General features: G+C 39.3%; 1 protein-coding gene across 1 annotated transcript in view; it reads right to left on the bottom strand.

Moving 5' to 3' along the window:
• Positions 1 to 103: 103 nt before the first annotated feature.
• The window catches only part of pdzd8 (PDZ domain containing 8), a 74,671-nt gene continuing 53,485 nt past the window's right edge, over positions 104 to 21,289 (bottom strand). Inside the window, exons 4-5 of the mRNA XM_030725235.1 lie at positions 3,496 to 3,658; positions 104 to 3,387 (exon numbers count right to left, since the gene is read on the bottom strand). Coding sequence (XP_030581095.1) covers positions 1,028 to 3,387; positions 3,496 to 3,658 — 2,523 coding nt within the window. The 3' untranslated portion in view covers positions 104 to 1,027. The remainder of the gene's footprint in view (positions 3,388 to 3,495; positions 3,659 to 21,289) is intronic.

The raw sequence follows: 21,289 nt of genomic DNA, 5'->3' as shown, positions 1-21,289 counted from the left end.
AAGTATGGATGGAGGGAAGGTGGTGCCAAACAGCTGCATATAGACAAAAGATGGAAAAGGAACCTACATTCATTTGGGCATGAAAACAACTTGAAGGCAAACGTTCAGCATTAAATTGCTCTGTATGGAAATAATTCACAAACACATACTAAAACAATATTCAAAAAGTTAGATCACATGGGCTCCTGGGTCACATTCATTCACAGATCAATAAAATTGTGCCTTTCTCAAATTGCACTCAAAAATGTGCCATAAAAGAGTTGTACATAATTCAGGGATGTTAAACAATAAATGACAAATCAAAAAATATATATTGATAACAATATTAATAACGAGATTAGCAACTGATTGAAAGTGATAACATGGGATGACTACATCTTACAGCCATAATTAAAAGGTGGTTACATAGCCTAATCAACCCTATTTGTGTAAGAAATACAAACCAACCAAAACACTGAGGAAAATACAGAAACAAACAATATTCATCACTGAAATCCAAAAACTCTTTGTGATAAGTGAACTCATTATTTCAAATATAACAGAAAAACAGATATGATAACTCCTTCAGCAAACAAAATATAAATTTGCTCATGTCATCTTCATTTGGGCTGGTTACTCACAGCAAACAAATATTTACCAATTATTCACCAAAAGAATGACGATGAACATTTCCTAAAATCTTTATGTGAAACCAGTTACAGACAAGAAAGCTGAATTAAATCCACGCTGTGACATTCTGAAGCCACAGAAAACCTAAACCGGAGGAGGAACGTGCAGCTGAGGGCAGATAATGGTGCAACTGTCAAGCTTCCCTTTAAAAACCTAAAACATGGAAAAGGTGTCACACAGTGGAAATCAAAGATCAATAACAGGTTCACCAAATGTTCCTGGAAAGGAAATATCCTTTAGAGCATCCTTTCATTTTGACATGAAAAAACAAACAAGAATGCCAACATCAAACACTTGGTTTCCCCCATATTCTAAATGTACGGCTGAAATTCTGTTCTTTTCTTTCTCAAGTCTTGTTTTAGTGGAGTGCCTCCACGCAGATCTGCTCTTCACTAATGTCATCCAGCAGCGGCATATCCACAGGGCTGCTGCATGGATCACTGTCATAGACCTCTGTCCCCAACAGGGCCTCTTCCTCCAGGCCTTCTTCTTTGCCTTTAAAGCCCGGCTGCTCTGAAGGAGACGTGCTCTCCACCGACTCCAAGTCTTCAATACCTGCCCGGTAGTGAATCATTAGCAGAGTGAGGGCCTGGAGTCTCTCCCCAGACTTGGCCAGGGCAGTACTGATAAGGGCCTTGCGGCGTGCATCTGTGGCCTCCCTCTCCTCCACCATGAGAGCGTTATTGTGCTCCAGCTCCTGGTCAATTTCCTGCTGCAGTTTGTCCAGCATCAATTCTAACTTCTGGGAGCGCTCATCTGTGGGCAGCCCCCGGTACAGGTCACGGCCTATTTCCTTCACAGCTATGAACACGCTGTCATCCAGTCCACCTTCCTTTCGTACAAGTTTACTGCTGCCACTGCCCGCGGGCTGCTTTGAGGGGCTGGCACCACTGGTGTAGGTCTCAGTATCACTGCTCTCATTGTCAGATGTGTTAGGGGTATGCTTCGGTGAGGGTTCCACCACTCCGGGCGCATCAGTAACCTGTTCGTGACGAGCCTTGGGCACCTGGCGAAGGTTAAGCAGGCGGGAGCTGGTATTGATAATGTGGCGAGTTAGGCCGGTGGTAGCCCGGTTTATGGTGGATTTAGCTTCAAGGTCAGCTCCACGACGTTCAGCTGTCGCCACACAAAAAGGATTTTCAGCGAGGCACTTCTCCTGGCACTTCTTGTGGCAAACATAGGCGCAGAGCATACACTGAGAGGCTGCCTTGGTCCAAACCTTTTTCTTGCAGTATTCACAATAGGTGGGATTCTGAAACTGCGTGTCCTGGAAGTTGTGACGAACCTCTTGCAAATGCACAGTGCTGTAGGCCAAGTCCTCACGTGGTGCAGCAGGGATAGGCTCCCTCTCCCTCAGGTCCTCCTCCCGGAGGCTCCCCTCTTGTTCTCTTTCTACCAGCCCAACTGGATACTCTAGCTCACCCTCAGCTAAGTAACAGAAGTTTAGAGTAACATCTCCATAACACAGCTTCTCATTGAAACCCTTGTGAGTGCTAAGACTGCGTAATGCAGTGCGGCTGACGTTGGCTCTGGGCTCTGGAGGCCCCAACTTGAAGGTACTTTGGTACTCTCCTGAAGATGTGGCCATACATTCCAGAGCTACATGCTCCAGCTGGAGGCTCACATGACCTAGGCATAACAAACTGCCCAGTTTAAAGGGATCTTTGCACCACAAGGCTACATTAAGGTACTTATGGTTGCTCTCTACCTCAAATACAACAGATGCTTTTGACCATTGTGCTGTCTGGTTACGAAACGTGGCTTCTGTGGATTCCCAGAGGGAGTGGTCCTCTACACTGTCCCGCGTGCTGGAGGAGCTCTCTGATGCTTTGTCCTTTGTTTGATCAGCCTTGCTGCTGCTGGTCACAGTGGATGCAAGCACCTCCTCACTTGTTTCCATTGGCTTGGTGGACTGTTTTGCCTCAGTTTGTTTGACACATACCTTCTCAGCGACAGCCTTGTCCTCACCAGGTCCAGTGCGCGGAACTTTTTCTGGAGACTTTTCAGAAGCACTGACTGTCTTCGTAAGGGAAGAAGCAGCAGCAGCAGCAGCAGTAACATTAGTAGTTGTAACAGAATCCACGCTTTCCAAAAGGCTAGTTTCTGAGGATGCAGACGTCAACCTTATCTGTGGTCTTGGTGGCACTGGAGGGCGAGAAGGGGGAGGTGGGGGAGGGATAGTAGGACGTTGCAGACCCTCCCCTGGATCAGTACTGGTCTTTTGTGGTGAGGGCTTTGGTGACTCTTTGGGTTGGGGCTTTAGTGGTGACTGGAGACTCACCAGGTTTAACTTGCGGTTGAGTATAGGTGATATAGTACCAAGGGGCTTTGAAGCCAGGTTGGCCACAGTCCTTTTGGGGCTCTGATTTACTGTAAGTAAGAAATCCTCCTTGGTTTCACTGATATTTGTGGTACTGCTATTGGGGCCACCAGTCTGACTAGGCTTGGATTCCACAATCAATTCTTCAAACTCAGAGTCTATGTCTTTGCCGTCGGGTAAGTCAGACATGGTGGTGATGGGGGCTGGATCTTCCTCATAACCTGCTTGCTGGGGAGTAAAACTGTTTTCTTCTGGCTGCCCAGACCCTTCATTCAGAGTTCCCTGGCTTCCCAAAGAGGCATTCTGATGACGAACTGGTCTCTCATAAAGTACCACCACTTTTTCTCCAGCCTGCTTTAACAGTTTCGGCACTTGAACCGAGGACGTCACTTTAACACCTGACAACAGAAACAGGAACAATATATGTAAGTTTCCAATTAGAAGTGCAAAGAACTGAATTCTATTTTTAATATTATAAAATAGAAGTGTCTACAAATATCTCGAACCTCCAATTTCAATGAGGCGATCACCCTTCTGCAGCTCTGCCAAGGCTGCAGGTGAGTTGGGCGAAACGGTCTCGATGCAAACGTGTGCTGCATCCCCCTCGCTGACAGGGACTTGTCTGAATGTCATCCCCACACTGGTACATGTCCCCTTGATAATCTCCGTCTGATGGATACAACAAGAGAAAACAGAACAATTAAGACCAGCACTGATTAGAAGTTACAAGTCAGAAATAATGTATAAAAATGTTCCTCAATCTTAACAAAGAAATAAAAGAATGCTTTATAAAAGGTTTAACGATGACACAGTAGGTATGTTAGAAATTATATTAAGCATCTACACTAATAAGAGGTGAAAGGTTTATTTTTGAAATATGAATTATTAAAAACAGTATCATTTATTTGATTAAAATATTTATTTCTGAAGTGTTAGCTTGCATCAATACAAGATATTTAAATATATGTAATATTTATTTAATATTTACTACAAATTTAAATTACATTAAACATATCGGAACAAAGATATAAGTACTGACAGGAAGTCAGGCAGATGAACGTATGTACCATTTTTCAGTCACACTATGCTCACTGCTGTGTATATTTCTTCTTTTGTAATGTTCAAGGTAAATCCACAACTATCAACAGTGACTGATCTTTTTATGAAAGAATACAAACAAAATCTATCAAATGACAAAATGCTTCAAGTGCAACACACATCTGACTTCACAACTTTGATAAGAGACTCGAGCTGAATGAGGCAACTGAGCGAGAGAAGCCAGAGCTCAAAGGCTCCACCCCCAACTTCTTTAATAACAGCCCATTCACACAGTCCCAGTCATATACCCCACAACACACCTGTTGTGATACAGATGTGACATCCTTTATACTTGACAGGGAGCCTGCCAAACCACGGCACACTGAAGGTAGCAACAGTTTTGCACCTCCTGTGCTAAAGATCAACTGTGTATGTAAACCTTTGCTGTGACTGGTGGAGACTGCCCTCTTATTAGACCTATACTCCAGGTAGAGAAAAAAAACACTAAAAGGGGTGGAAAGAAGGAACACTGAGATGAAGATACCAATGTCGTGGTTTAAAGAGAGAAAGCAGGGCTGACATGATCTGGGTAGACTGAGACAAATGACTGTAATTTCCCTTGCTGTGGATTTGTTACAGTTCTGCTGGAAGGCAGTGATTGAGTTAGGGCTAGCCATGAATAAGCATCTGATCTATACAATCTGGCTGAGTGAGTTAAGGGTGGGGGGTTGATTGGTTAAGGTGGATGTGAAGTTAGACATGATATTTTGTTGTTGGTTAAAAAAAATATTAAAAAAAAAATTTTTATATTAAAACTTGTTACCTTTTTTTTTTTTTAACATCATGCTTGTTTTTGCAGACTGCACATTCATTTTTGTATAGGATAAGAAAGAAGTAGTATTAAGTTAAAAAATGTTTTTAGACACTTTAAATGTCTATTTTTATTCATCACAAAATCGTGGTTAGTACAGTGATGAGTGGTTAGCACTGTTGGTGGAGCAGTTAGCACGCTGATGGAGCGGTTAACACTGTTTCCTCACAGCAAGAAGGTTTCTGGTTCAAACTCCAGCCAGCGTCTTTCTGTGTGGAGTCTGCATGCTCTCGAGTCCCCTCCAAGTACTCTGGCTTCCTCCCACAGTACAAAAACATGGATGTTAGATTGACGGGTGTTTCTAAATTACCCATGTACCGCATATGAGGTAGATAACGTGCTTGAAGTGCATAGAATAAAGTGCTCTATGAATGTATGGTTAAAATGTGACTTGGAGTTAGAGATGCACCAACTGAAATTTTCTTGGCCATTCCAATTTATAGTTTTTTTTATTCTAAGTGTGACTTGCCAGTACGGATTTATGCTGATTTGGATTTTCTTTCTAAGCAGTATAACTGACAGCAAATACAAGCCAAATAAATAAATAAATGAAAATCTAATTTTCTTTAATGGAAAATATTTTCATAAAAGAAATTATTAAATGGTACAATTTTCCCAAACCTAATTACAGGATCTTTTCTCACATAAACTGAAAATAAAGTGCTCTGCTACTTGAAACCATTTCAAATAATTAACTGAAAATTAGTTGCTGTACACCCACTTTTACCTGACATATTTTACCTTACCAAACAAAAGCTTGACAAAACAAATGTCACTATTACTATAATAATTTTCCAGTAGGTTTATAGATTAAGCAGATTTCTCTTTTTCATCCATTTCCATAATTTTCCTCATAACCACTTTGGACCCTTTTCTCATACTGAGGCTGCTGGCTTGTGGCTGGCTCTAGAGGAGTTAGCTTCTTTAAAAAGTCCATGTTCAGCTGGGTGAGGGTGACTTAAATGTCTCATTAGGTTTGTTTTTCTGAACATTTTTGTGGTGGTTTGTGTTTTCACTCACAGTGAAGAGCTTCCATGCTAATGAGATGTTAGTGTGTAGCTGTCAGCACGTGCGCAGCTATTTGCCTGCGCCACTGCGCGTGTGCTGTGCATGCATGAAACAAACTGGCTCATAATCAGACACATGACAGCCAGTCCTTTGTCAGGACGGAGAATGGTGGAAAGCAGTGGATTCTGATTCCTGGCCAACTGATGGGTGCATCTCTACTAAAGAAGAATAAAGCACTAGAAAAGTGCTAAATAAATGCAAATACATTGCTCCATAAAAGTCTCTAATAAGCAGTGATGGCATAGTTACCTTGAAAAAGTAATCTGATTACTCATTACTCCTTTAAAAAGTAACTTATTTACTTTACTGATTACTTTAGAAATAACTATGTTAGATTACAAGTTACTTTATTAGTTACATTCAACAGCTGCTGCTGTTGCGCCAAAAAGTGACCGCCGGCCATGAAGTGATTCTGATGTTTCTGTGTGCTTTTATGTGTTAATGTGTGCTTATATTGGTAAATAGAGTGCAGTCAGCATGATTTATGAAGGGCTTATATATGAAATGAAGAAATAACTTGTTTTTCAAGAATCTTTATGAGTCTGTGTTATTGCAAAAACATAACAATCCAGAGCTTTTTGGCCACTTAAATATCTTTATAGAACTGTGATGTTATATTTGTTGTGATTTCTGCAGCCTTCTGAGCCAGATTTCGGTTTAAAAAGACATTTTTAATGTCAATGACAGTTTTTACCTTGATTAAAAAAAAAAAAGAATATATAAAATTCACTTTGCCCCCACAAATACTTTAATCAAATGACTGTTTTGATACTTTTCTTTTGTATTCTTCAACAATTTTTCAATTTAGTTTTGAATTTCTAGAAATCTGAAGAAGTCACTATTATTTAACCCATAATTTGTTTTCAATGTTTGAAAGTTGTTCACTTTCCCTTGACTTAGGAGGGTACAATATGCAGTCAAACCTTGCGAAGCCCACTCTTTGAACCGCACATCCAGCCTATTGGGGATGAAATCTTTGTCATATCCGCACCACCTTAGCAGAGTTACCACGTCCACGTTTCAAGACTTTACAAAGGTCTCTGTCAATCAAAAGGAACATTGTGCCACATGAAACAAAAATGGGAAAAAGAGGGCAATTTAACCATATCTGAACTGGAATGGACATTAATCTGTGAGGCACAGTGGAAAACTTCCAACTCTGTGATATGGAGGGAATTTTGCTGGAAGAATGTGGTCAGGTTTTTTAAAACTCCAATCCAAGGAAAACATTTTACTAAATCAGCAAGCTGTTGGAGTAAAAGTGGAAGACAAGAAGCAAATCACTACCACATATTTTGGTCATGCCCTTTGATTGTACCATTTTGGAGAGAAGTCCATAAAATTTTTAAAAAGGTGTTCCACACGGACATACCATTTCAGCTGAAATCAATGTATCTAGGTTTACTGCTTGGGGATAATCTGACAAAAAATTAATTATAAATTAATTTGTTTCAAATTTTGACTGCAGCAGCCAGGAAAGCCATTACTAAGAAATGGCTCAGCCCCCAAAACACCAATGCTAAACGAGTGGTTTGATATCATATATGACATTTTCAAGTTAGAGAGAATAACATTTAATATCAGACTACAACAAGACAAATTTGAGCACAAATGGAGCGGATGGATTGAGTTTATCACAAGTATAAGGGAAGATTTTATTTAAATCTGATGTAAATGGTAAGTGTGTTATATTTTCATTTTTGTATATATACGGATGTTCAGTAATGACACCCCATGGGTTATATGCTATGTTTAAGAGTCTTTTTTTTTCCTTTTATTTATTCATTTTTTTCTTCTCTTTTTTTTTGTATTAACAAAAACTTTGAAAATAAAGAATGGCAATAAATAAATAAAATAAAATAAAATTCAGTTTGCCAAAGACTGAGTGCAGCTTCTACCTTGTGATAGAAATGCTGTTTCTCACTCAAAATGACCTGAAATCATTCATGAGAGACATGTTCGATACATGTTTCACTGATTATAGGTCAACAAGTCATTTACAGCCGTTTAAATACAGGCAGTCGTTTTTTGGCAAATACCGAAAATCGCTGTTTGGCAGACATTCACTTTTTGGCATTACACCGGCAGTACCCACCACTGCCTCAACAGAAAAATGACAACCACGAGTCAACCATGTTTAAGGGCAGCATTTCCTTTACTGCATACTGTCCAACCAACTTCTTCAGCTCTCCCCCACTCACTGGTTTTGTACCGAAGTCCAGCTTTTGTTTTTTTGTGTGGTTTTGAAGCTAGATAGGCACTTTGTCACAACCAACCTTGATACAAAACGCGCATCTCTCTCCTCCCTCTATTGTTTACAGTTGTGTCGCTTTGCTGTTATTGTGCTCATGCTGAAAACGGGACTTAATTGTTGCATCGGCCAGACGTAACTCCCCGAGACACAAGAAGAAAGCAAAAATATATCTATTTACTGAGGAAAATTTAAAAGATAGCAATGCACAGTGACCTGGATACGTTACTTTTATCTGATTACTGGGCTGCAAATAGTAACACGTTAGATTACTCGTTACTGAAAAAAAGTAGCCAGATTAGGGTAACGCGTCACTGACATCATTCTAATCAGATTTTTTTTTCCTCCCAAGAAAATGGCACTTAAACGGTCATACAAGTGGCTAAGAATGCATCAAGACAATTTTCTCAGTTCTGATACTGATATCTTGGTTCTGAGTATCTCCCGATGCTGAATACTGATCCAACCCCTATCTTATATTTATAATCTGTGTTCCTCATGGTAAGCAAGAGGTTCAAAAATCATTCTTGCAAATGCAAGGCAACATCACGCTTGTTTTAAATAATGCTTTGTCTAATTTTGCACTTTTGTTTAGCTACATTTTAGCTAATTTATTTGTAGTAGTTTTATTTCAGCTGAGTGTGAGAGTCTTCACTGTGCTTCAGTGCCATTCATGGTCTCACTAGTTTCCTTTCTTGTTTGCTTTTTTCCACTGTGTATGAGACAATACTTCTGAATATCTTTTCCTTACAGACAGCGTCACCACTTGCTTTCTTGGTATGTCCTTTTATTACTGATGTTTTGGGGACAACCGTTTTCACTATAGAGTTCCATTTGGGATGAAAAAGGAGGTCCCAATGAGATAAATTGTGAAAGAGAGGATGAGGTTTCAAGTAAGAGTAAGTGGTGGACATGATCTGGTATCCAGGAAATGAAGGTAAGTTAATATAATGTTCTTTGAAATGATTAAAAAAAGACTGAGTGTGTGTGTCTCAAGATTTAATCTGATCTAGCCATGTTACAGCTTTTCCATGAAGACTATAACAACACAGCAGAGTGAACAGGTTGCTGCGGGGGGAAATGTAGAGGCTAAACCTCTACACCACACATTATTTAATGTGTGGGTAAGTTAAATTGGCAAACAATCTAAATCTAAACAATGCAATATTAAGCAGGATATTAGAAATTGTACAGCAAATATGTTCACAATACAGGTTACAATCTAAACCATCTGAGAGGATGCTATGAAGCATCAAATCTTATTATAGTCCTACAGGCACCTACTGTAAAATACACTACATAAATATACACATAAATACACAAATATATTACGATCATTATAATAAGAATTATTATTCAGGCAAATTAAGTGCCTGTTTGAGGACCTAAATATGCTTGAAAACCATGAACTTTTGCAAGCGCATCAGATCTGGTGAATATGTATGGAATAAAATCCATACATATTCTCACACATGGGCAGAGCAAATTCATTTGGTAGTGCCTCCTACCAAAAGATGAGTCCCAGGGCTGTTTCACATATGTGTTTGAAATTCAGTACACTTATGCAGCATCCCCCAACGCACAAAAAGCCCTCTTGAAGTGAGGCCCTAAACACAACAGGAAGTCTACCATTTTGAATTTATTAAGCAACTTTGGCACAGTATTTGCAATTTCCAACCATTATACTTTTTCAAACTCCTCCTGGGATTTTAACGGGATTCATTTTATATTTGGTCAGTTTCAGCTACAGACCTGGGCCATGCTAAATTTGGAAGCTTGAGTGTTAGTTGAAGGGAGTGTCTGTGGTGTAACGGCAAATTTCAATCATTTGACATGAAATTTTAATTTGTTGTCATTCACACATTGTCCAATCTGGCCCAAACTTCTCATGTGTGATGAGGATCCAACCCGGAATATGTCCGTTTGAAAGTATTCAATAATACTCTAGCATCACCTAGTGGCAACAGGAAATGGCATATTTTACACTTTGAGGCACCGGTTCCAGCGGACTGCCCACAGCCAGCTAGAAGTTTTTCAGGAAAGAGTCAATGTTACTTTATTTTGTTACTTTATTTTATTTTCTGCATACGGTTTCCATTTCTGGAACAATGCTTAAAATTCAACACTTCTTGTTGAATTTATCGCCGGCAGCTTCGGCTGCTTTCCACACCTGCTGCGCCGCACTCACAGCTTGTTCCTGTCTAATATCGTCTGTAGAGTCATTTTGTGAATTGATGGCGGCCTATTTTACAGAATTCAATGAGGCCTTTGAACTGATCCACCAGACCTGAGGCCATATCGCTGCAGACCCCGGAATGGTGCAGTGGTGTGGATGACTCGGCCATCAGCGGTCAGACGGCAGCGCTTAAATTACACAGACCGACCGACCATTTTCTAACTATTTGAAAAGCGTACGCTGGGTGTTACCCTCCTGTTGTACGCTTTGGAAAATGTCAATATTTGTTAAGTGTCCCTAAATAAACTTCAGAGCTTGATGATGCTTCAGTGTGAAAAAGGCTAGTTTTCATTCAACAACACACCTGGGAGGCATGGTGATGTGCCTTGAAACAAGAAGCTGTTATTGAGGGGTTTGGAAAGCTTAAAAAGTCATGAAACCTGACACACACCTCCAACATGATATAGGCTTTCATGTTTTACGGCTTTTATCAGTGGATGTGTCAAACTGGCTCCATAGCCTCATCTACAATATGTTAAAAAGTCAAAATGCAAAGTCCAGTTGCAATGTGGGTCTATGTAAAATTGTTTTAATTAATTTAGACTACATTTACTTTTTACACTGAATAAGAAAATAATATATCACTATTACCTGCTATTACCTGAAAAAGCTGCACTGTCTTATTTATTATCTGCTGCATGATACACTGGCATTTGGCACATGGCGGGGGGGGGGGGCTTCAGATTCTGATGTCAGATGGCTCAGCTTCTGCTCGACGACTTATGATTCACAGAGTACCGTGTTTTGTCATTTAAGAACAGCTGAAAGGTGAGAGTAGGTGATGAGGAGCAGCCTTGTAGCTGTGTGTATACAGCTGTATCACTGGGTGCACCATAACCATTGTACTTACAATAGGTTTACAAAGGATAGCACAAGTCCATCCTGCTCAAGTGCAAATAGTGGCAATCTCCTCACACACACACAGTTACATCACCAATATATGCACAGTCACAGTCACTCATATGCACCTAATTATATGGTAGTGCACACAAAAGGTCCAGTGTTAATACTAGCTCTTGTTTCAGAGACATAAACCTGGAGTTTCATTCTTCTGGGTATTTGTTCTATTAGTTTGTAACTCAATATATAGACCAAGCAAACAAAGAGAAATGGAACATATCTAATGGTAATAGTTTATTTGCAAAGTCAACCAGTTTTAGTCTTTGGGATAGGGCACAGTTTGAATTTTAAGGATAAATGGTATATTGTAAGGTGTACAGCATTGCAGTGTGGCCATAGACATGATGGGTATATGTGCTCAAAAAAAAAAAATTAAAGGAACACTTTGAAACATTTGATCTCAATGGGGGAAAATAAGCTGATATCAGTTTATTTTTTCTGACATAAAAGGATGCCACGTCGTTTGATGGAAATTAAAATTATCAACCTACAGAGGACAGAATTCAAAGACACCTTGAAAACCAAAGTCAAAAATCAAGTGGCAGGCAGTGCCGAAATTTCAGTGCAGTAACTCAAAAATGGTAATCTGTAGCTTTATGGCTACAGATTTACCCCCCCCCCCCAATTCTCCTGAGACGACAGATGGTGCCCACCCTTAAGGATCTGATCCCAGCTCTGGACCAGGGCATCACTGAGCTCCTGGAAAGTCTGAGGTGCAACCTGGCAGCATTGATGACCGAAACATAATGCATCAGAGGTGTTCTATTGGATTTAGGTTAGGTGAGTGTGGGGGCCAATTAATGGTATTAATTCCTTCATCCTCCAGGAACTGCCTGCATATTCTTGCCCCATGAGGCCAGGCATTATCGTGCACCAGGAGGAACCCGGTACACACCACACCAGCGTAGGGTCTGACAATGAGTCCAAGGATTTCATCCTGATACTACCAAACGGGTCATGCTGAATGATGTTACAGGCAGCATAACATTCTCCACAGCTTCTCCAGACCCTTTCATGTCTGTCACATGTGCTCAGGGTGAACCTGCTCTCATCTGTGAAAAGCACAGGGTGCCAGTGGTTGATCTGCCAATTCTGGTATTCTATGGCAAAAGCCAGTTAGGTTCCACGGTGCAGGGCAGTGAGCACAGGCCCACTAGAGGATGTCAGGCCCTCAGACCTCAGACGGCTGTTTGTTTGGTCAGAGGCATGCACAACAGTGGCCTGCTGGAGGTCATGTTGTAGGATTAGATTAGATTCAACTCATTGTCATTGTGCGCACAAGGCACACAACGAAATGATCGTTCCAGATCACTCATCCAGAGACGAGCACCTGCGGTCATGCAGCCAGAGGCCAGCACTACCGTTAGGCAATGTGGTTTAAGTGTCTTGCCCAAGGACACAACGCATCCTGGACTCTGGCATCCTGTTCCTCCTTGCACAAATGAGCAGACAGCAGTCCTGCTGATGTGTTAAGGACCTTCTATGGCTCTGTCCAGGTCTCCTAGAGTAACTGCCTCTCACCTGGAATCTCCTCCATGCTTTTGTCACTGTGCTGGAAGACACAGCAAACCTTCTGGCAATGGCACGTATTGATGTGCCATCCTGGAGGAGTTGGACTACCTGTGCAACCTCTGTAGGCTCCAAGAACCAGTAGTGACACTGACCCTGACCCTCTAGTGCACCTGCTGTTAATTTCATTAACACCAAAGCTGCTAAAACTGATTAGCCACCCCCTCTGCTACTTAACTGACAGATCAATATCCCAGAAGTTTAATTGACTTGATTCTGTTCTGATTAAAAAGTGTTCCTTTAAATTTTTTTGAGCAGTGTATATATGAGCATCAGGGTTTAACTCAATTTTTTTTTTTGACAAAAACAAAAGAACAAACTTAACTACCTGTTAGTAAACATTTCTTGTTCTTGTGCATTTCGCATCACTCTGTGTACCTCCCTACAGTTTTTGTATGGTGGGCAGAAGACACACGGTTTTAAACAGCAAAACAACTGGCTCAGACTTCAGACAGATAAATAATATGGACAAAAGTAGTGGGCCACAGTTCTTTGAACTGAGGTGTTTTCAATCCCATTCCTACAGGTGTACAAAATCAAACAGCTAACATGCAATCTGCCTTTACAAACATTTGTGACAGAATGGGTCTCTAAAGAGCTCACTGAATTCAAGTGTGGTACTGTAACAGAATGCTACGGGTGCAACAAGTCAGGTCCTGACACGTTTTTCTTTCTAGATATTCCACAATCAACTAAACATGGTGTTACTGTAAAGCAGAAGTGTTTAAGAACCACAGCAACTCAGCCACAAAGTGGAAGAGCACAAAGTTACAGAGTGGAGTCACTAATTGCTGGGGTGGATAGTGCATAAAAGTCCCCAACCTACTGCTGACTCAGTAATGGTAGAGTTCCAAACCCCGCTGGTAACACAAAAATTGTGCACCGGACGATTCATGGCATGGGGTTCCTTAGCCAACCAGTTCCTGTATGTGTAATGTGTAGGTGGCCCAGTACTTTTGTCCACATAATGTACCTGCTATTTCGTGCTAAGTAACACATTAAAATACTAGAATTACACCAAAGTTAAAGACAAACACAGTCAAGAGGTCCAGTTCTGTGGCTCAAATTAGCAGAGCTGAAGCCTAGCCAACAGTTGTCAGTTATAGATGCAGTGTCAACATCATCCAATCAAAATCGACACCCCCACAGTCGAATATCCAGTCCAAACCATTTTTTGTACACAGTTATAAAGAGACTTTAACCCCCTAACACCGGGCGATCACAGCTGAAGCCCCCGTTACCTGCCCTTACTTGCTGTGAACAGCTGGTCAACATGGAGCATATCACCGCTGCGATGTCAGATCAAACGTACTTTGAATTACTGTAATTAGACCATTTGGCCTATTGAGAAAATTCAAATGGTTTCTGAAAGCTGAGAAATTGTGCTTCGCATCCAACATAGGTTTATTAGAGTAATTTTTACTGGAAGTCCACAAATGGTGGAACTTTTGAATTACGTTCTGTTGCCAGCAACAGGATCAGTATTTAAGGGTTAATAAGTGTTTTTGAAGTTGATCATTTTAATGTGGGATTCTGGAAAGATTACCTGCATTATGAAGCCACCCAGATGTGGACAGAGGAACTGTAATTTTTTGGTACTTCCTTGTTGTCCACATTTGGGTGAGGACAACAATGGGGTGGCTGTAGCTCAGGAGGTAGAGCAGAGAGCAGGTCACCTACTGATCGGAAGGTCAGCGGTTTGATTCCTGGCTGCTCCAGGCTGCATGCCAAATTATCCTTGGGCAAAATACTGAACCCCAAGTTGCTCTCCGACGCAAGCATTGGAGTGTGAATGTTAGCTTAATTAATCATTGAAGTGCTTGTATGAATGCAGTAACTGTAAACATGTTTAAGTTCTTTGAGTGCTCAGATAGAGTTGAAAAGCCCTATATAAGAGCTAGTCCATTTAACCATTTTTCAAACCTAGAGAAAATATTTAACCCCTTTAGTCCCTGCTCAGTATAAAATCCTTTTCAAAAGCCGAGCCTTGCAGCAATGAACATTTGAGATTGGTCGAGTTCTTGTTTTCTATATTAGAGTCGCTGACTGGGCCAGAACAGAACAGTTTGTTAAGTCACCTGCACAAATGATGTGTAAAAACAGGCATTGTTTCATGTGTCAATGGATCATTTAGCCTGATTTTCGAGGGTGGAAATGCAGGTTAACAAGCTGAAGGAACCTTTTAATTTAGTGTCTTGGGAAGAAAAGATATTAATACTTTAGGTGGGAATTTAAAGCATCCATCAAATGTTCAAATGCACAATATGTAAAATTGTTAATTTAAAAAAAAATGTTTGATTATGATAAGGGCGAACAAAGTTCAATAATAAAGTAAGTTATGACTGCTTTCTTCTCTGACTTCAAAGTTTGGTGCTTCTCTAAATTGAGGAGTTTAATTGCTGTGTAGAGGTACTTGCTCTGAGGGCTGAGCAGCAGTGTCTGAACTAACCTTATTAACATCGACTAAGGTAGCAAGTAGCTCCTGGTTTCTTGTCTCTGAGCAGGAAAGAAACAAAGAACGTTGCAACCTCGAACTGGCTACATGTAAATAGAGCAATTCACCATCTATTCTAGCAAATCTGGCCTCTTTTATCTACACTGCCACAGAGAACAAATGAAAGGTTAATATGTTCAAATGGCAGCCATCACTGCTTTAAAGTTCTCTCCTTTACCTCCAGGACAGAAACCCAGACAAGCCTTCCTTTGATCTTCTGAAAACACTCATTGTGATAAAAAAAAAAAACAACATCTACTACATAGTGACATATTATAGGTTTCTTCCCACAAATAATGATATCCCATACAAATACACTGGATGAAAATATGCCGTCTATTTTATCACTTCATCTTCGATGTCATTTTTTCAAAACTAGAGAAGTTGACTTTTTGCTGTACATGTGCAGTATAGAAATAGTCCCTACAGGTTAACATGTAAATATGGATAGGCTACATTTTCAAATCAAATTATTAAAGAACGAAAACAAAATAGTAAAACCTAGATATTTCTCTTTTTTCCTCCAAAAATGTTTATATTTAATTCATTAAATGTTTTTCAAATTAGCTTGCAGTCGAGACTCAGACGTATTTACAGAATATGCAGGGCCAATGTGGATAAAATTAGTTGTATACCAAACTATAGTGCTAATAATTATATAATTATTTTATGCGTAAGGATAGGATAACAAGGCACACATGAATGAAGGTGAAAAGAAGGTAGTTCAATGAATAGAGGCTTAAATCTGTTTTCACTAACTGAGCCAAAGCAACTCTTATGCATTGACGGATGGTGCCGACAAGACTGTTATACTGTGATAACAATCACCAAGACATTAGTAGCAGATCCTTGAAGCTGCAAGATGGGGCCCTCCATTGATTGGACTTGTTTGTCCAACACACCCCACAGATTTTACTTATGTATGAAATTTTCACAGTATGCCTTAATTCATTAAAAAAAAAAAAACTCACAACATCTACCAGAGCACTTTCTTGAGAGGACTGTTAAACAAAAAGTGGAAAAGTGCCTTTAGGCAATCAGTCTTTTCTTATCAAGCAGTACATACCTGGAATATGAATCCAAATTAAGGAATATACCTTCTGTTTAAAGTTTTTAAAGATGTTACTGGATAATCAAACATGTGGCTTTAATGTGTGATGTTTAATATGCCGTGAGTATGTCGGTCTTTTCCCATATATACAGTTGTCAAATTTACACACACGCTCGGGCATGAATATCGAGCTAATTTTGGGTAGAATGATTGTACAGCACACATCTTTAATTACTTTAAAAAGCAAGAATTGGGTGTGCAAGTTTGAACTTATCTTGGATTTTCTCTAATCCACACAGGATTACAAGTATAGATACAGATCAAATACACATCCACTAATATTTGTGTAAATGTCCCTTAGCAAGTGGCACCTTGATAAGACACAAACTCAGACTTCTCTGTTATGTTTGCAAAGGTGAGTTTTTTTTTTTCCACAAAGTGTAATTTACATCAAACTGTGTACAAATTCATAAAAGGTACTCAAAGGATATCAGTGTTTTTATTTAGAGTGAAAACCATTTGCATGTACAAAGACAAAGATAAACCTGGAATTCTGCTAATTAATAATGCTAATTAGAATGAGTGATACTTGACTCTATGGATTAAGTTATAAGAGGGCTACATTTATAATGATCTACAAAAAGAGATGGCCAGCTGCAGACTCATGCGAACCCAGGCGTAATGGATAGTTAGGTTGAGGCAGTATCTCCTGTCGCCTGGCTGAACGTCTCTTTGGTCTCCAGCATGTCTGGGAGGGTGTGTGAGATGGAGATGTGGGGGTTGAGCAAATCCTTTTCCTTGTCAGTGCACTGCTTGGTAATTTAATCTAATACCACATGTCAGATCGTTTTGTGTATGGTTATAGGGTACAAGTCGCTGCGAGGCAAGTGCGCAGCAATTCCCTGCCACATCAAATTAGCAGCCCCAGTGGTGACGAGGGTGGAGTGGGCTGAGGACCAGGCTGCACGACCAATAGCTGCTCAGGTGTTTACGTGTGCACTTACTAGGCTTTTTAACACTGACGCATATTCTGTATGCGTCAGTGTTCGTAGGCACAGTCCCACAGACGAGTGGTAAGTTACAGTAGAAAATCTGCATTAGAACAACAGGATGACTAAATACAGTATTTTTTCAATAAAGAAGTGACTAAGCCAAGCTCACTATTCAAGGGGGCTAAATGAACCTATTAGAACTTTTTTAATGGGTCACTGCTCCATCCATAATGGAAGCAATAAATGTGATTGTGAATCAGTAAGTGCTAAAGAATAATATGAGTATGAAAAATACATGAATTCTTATTGCCATTACAGTATACATTTTTCTCATTTTAAACAGAAAAGTGTAAAAATATATAATTACAGAGGAAAATGAAATAAAACATTTTAATTGAGATTTTAGATTCAAAAGTTTCTTTAAAAATCACTAAGGCATTTATCATTCTTTTTAATAGTTTAACATTACCTGTACAAATTTAACATGTTAAACTGTTGGAGGTGATTTACCCCCTATCCTTATCTTAAAGTCTTACCTGAAAGTCCAAACTTCAGTTTATATTTTTATTACACAGTATACAATTGATACAGTCAGTAGGTTTTGGTCTCATGGCAATAACCTGAGCATACTAATCTGATGCACCTAATCTGAACTGTCATTATGTATTATTGTAGGGTCTTTACCCACAATACAAAGTGCCTTGAGGCGACAGTTTGTTGTGATTTGGCGCTATATAAATAAAACTGAATTGAATTGAATAGAACAAAGTGAGGTACAAAAAGGGCAAATGTAAAGTCAGCAGCAGGACAGTGTTAATATTTAGTATTTACAACATCCACAAAAGCTAATGTTAGCTGGCTACCAAAGCAAAAATATATACTGATGTAACTAATAATTGTTTTTAAAAGTAGTAGCTACCACCATTACATTCCAGAATATGGAGATATAATTACTACGAGAGATAGAATACACTGAATAGTAGTTTTATAATGAATTAGACACAGCAAATTGTAGAAATTCAATTATACTGCTACCGAAACTGCTAAATGTCTGGTACTGTAATGTTCACTTATAATGTGTATCCTGCTACGTTAATATCAATATCAAATACACGTAAACTTTCCATTTGGTAAAATTTGGAAGGCTATCCACTGGTGGGTGAATGTTTGTTCTACAATAATGTAATAAATTATTCTGAGAGTCTCTCCTTTGTTTCAATGTCACTTATGGGTGCAACCGCACAACCTAAATGCATCGTCCACATATTATGTATGCAAAAACAACAGAATATTGCCTAGATATCAATGACCCTAGTTTTGGAAAGGGACAGCATGTTTCAAGTCAATTATGCCATCCACTACTATTTGTGCTGAACATAGTAGTGGATGGCATATCTGTTGATCGCTGTGAAGTTTAGTGATATGCATGCGCTGGGTGTCTCAATCTGAATTTTCAAGTTGCCATTTTAATCATAGGAAGCCAGTTTCAAAAGCTTTAAGAACAAAGGAGTTGTTATGGAGACACAGGCAAACAAAAAGGTGTTTTGCCTAATTTGCACTTGTATGGAGAGCAACAGTGGTTTGGTCGCCCACGCGGTCCTTTTTTGTAGCACAGTCTTTGTCCTGCCATTGAAAAATGATGATCTGTCAAGACTGCTACATCATGCTAGTTGAATAAATGACAACTAAATTCAAACCTAGTACAGCTCAGAAAGGAGTAAGACACCACTTCCCTTGCTATCAAATTGGCATTTCAGTCCTTCCTCTTCTTTGCTTGTCTGTCACTGAACCTCTCCCCTGAGTAAGCTCACCAGTTGATTCAAAAGACTGCCCAAATGTCATTTTGCTTCTTGGAATCTGTAAGAGGCAATCTGACCAACTGGTCACATAACATTTACTTATCATTTATTTAACATTTCCACATTTTCTCACCTAATATCTGTCCACAAATAAAAAAGGGAACAGGCCTTGGGATTCCTCTCTACTGGCCCTTTGAACACAGCTACTTAAAGCAGCTGCCTTCCACAAACACTCAATGATGTGGGGAGGAAAAGCACAATAAATATGAGCTTTTTTCCCCATTTGGGTCTGCTGCATAAAATGCATCCTACATAATATCATTTTTGGTAAGGAGAAGTACAAACCATAACTGCATTTAGTGGTTACCATCGCTCTAAATAACACTTACACAGGAGAGGAAAAACAGACTAGCCTACGTCACATCAGTTGACAGGTCCTTGCAAATAGAAAGAAAGGGTATTCAAAGTAATTTCATAAATCAAGAGCCTGTTTTATCTCTGAGTTACTCAAAGCTTATAGTGTTTGTGAAACTAACATGAACTGTAGTGTAGCTTGCATTGCTGGATGTCATCCAAAGTATATATTCAAAAGGTCAAAATTCTAATTGTGAATCAAACCAAGTGAACCAAAGATTTTTCTAGTCTACTAATACTCATTAGTTTAAGCATAAACTGACATCTGTAAATAATCAAAGTTTCTAGGCACAGGACTAGTTGTCTTGGTGCTGGAAGCTTTATTATTTCTGTCTGTAGTTCGATTGTAGTCTGAGTTCTGTTAAGCAGTGTTTGAGAAGGCTGTATTACAGACAGGAGTGTGGAGAGCTGACAATGGTTTAACTTTTTATTTTTCTTGATATATTTTTCGATTTATCTGCATTTCTAAATAATGATAGGTGGATCAAGAAAGTCTTGAAGAGGATATCCCTTTCATCTCTAACTGTTTAACATTTTTTCCAAGTCAGCAGACCAGATAGATTGAACCAAGCAATTACATAGTAGTTAATATTAAAAAAATGGCAAGTTACTATTTGTCTATTTTTTTAATAAATATTTTGGGGTGCAAATGTCTTAAATGATAGAAAAATGGAATAGTGTGACAAGTCTTTAATTATAAATGTTTCAAATGTGAAGTACTGTAGTTGCCTGCTCATGACAAAATGTCACCTTCCTGAAGTTGCTCTTTACCCCACTCTGTGATTCACTGAGTGTTAGCTTTTTTTTTCTTCCTGCAACCAACCAACTGGTCAGCCCTTGGTTAACCGATACCCTATTCATTTGCCAACATTGGGTCATCAATTGTTTCCTGATATTTTACAGCATTAAACACTTAAACACTTTCCTTTTCTCCAGCCACTTAATGCCAAATATACGACATTAATGTAATCATATGGTAATAAGGGAATGTGTTAAAGTCCTAATTGATAAAGCACTACTTTTTTCTAAATCGCAAATTTACAGGCTTCAGATCCAAAAAGGGACTAAACTTGGAAACAATATTAATTTAGACATTATTTATCATGTGTCAAACTGTATTTGGATCCAGAAACATCTCTGGTGAGAAACATGTCAGTACATGCATTATTTGTAGTGATGAGTGGCAATTTTAAAACTCAAAAGCAACTAACAGGTCATTTCTTTTCTAATGCGAGACCTATAGGATGAGAAAAAAATCATTTTAAAGAATAATATCAACACATCTGTAATATGGCTGTGGCTCGTTGTGTCATGCACATATTGGCTGGTCTATTGAGTTTCTTGCAAGGTAAATTGATCAGTGGAAAAGCGATAAGTAACAAACAGCTTGTAGGGCCAATCTCTCATGTCTTTAATCAGCTTTTTGCAACACGCAGCCATCGTCAAATAGAATTAGAACTGGCCATATAATTGGCACGGTAAAGAGGAAATGGTTGATGAATGCATCACCTGCTCCAACTCAGTGTGTGTGACAAAGGTGACGGGCTCCCTTAGGTAATATTTAAATATCTAGTGGGTGTGCATTTTGACAAGAAAAACAATTTGATTTTTCTCTTG

The sequence above is a fragment of the Archocentrus centrarchus genome, unplaced genomic scaffold, assembly GCF_007364275.1.
Source record: "Archocentrus centrarchus isolate MPI-CPG fArcCen1 unplaced genomic scaffold, fArcCen1 scaffold_50_ctg1, whole genome shotgun sequence".
Taxonomy (NCBI): Eukaryota; Metazoa; Chordata; class Actinopteri; order Cichliformes; family Cichlidae; genus Archocentrus; species Archocentrus centrarchus.
The sequence above is the reverse complement of the archived record's forward strand: the minus strand, read 5'-3'. Positions and strand labels throughout refer to the sequence as shown.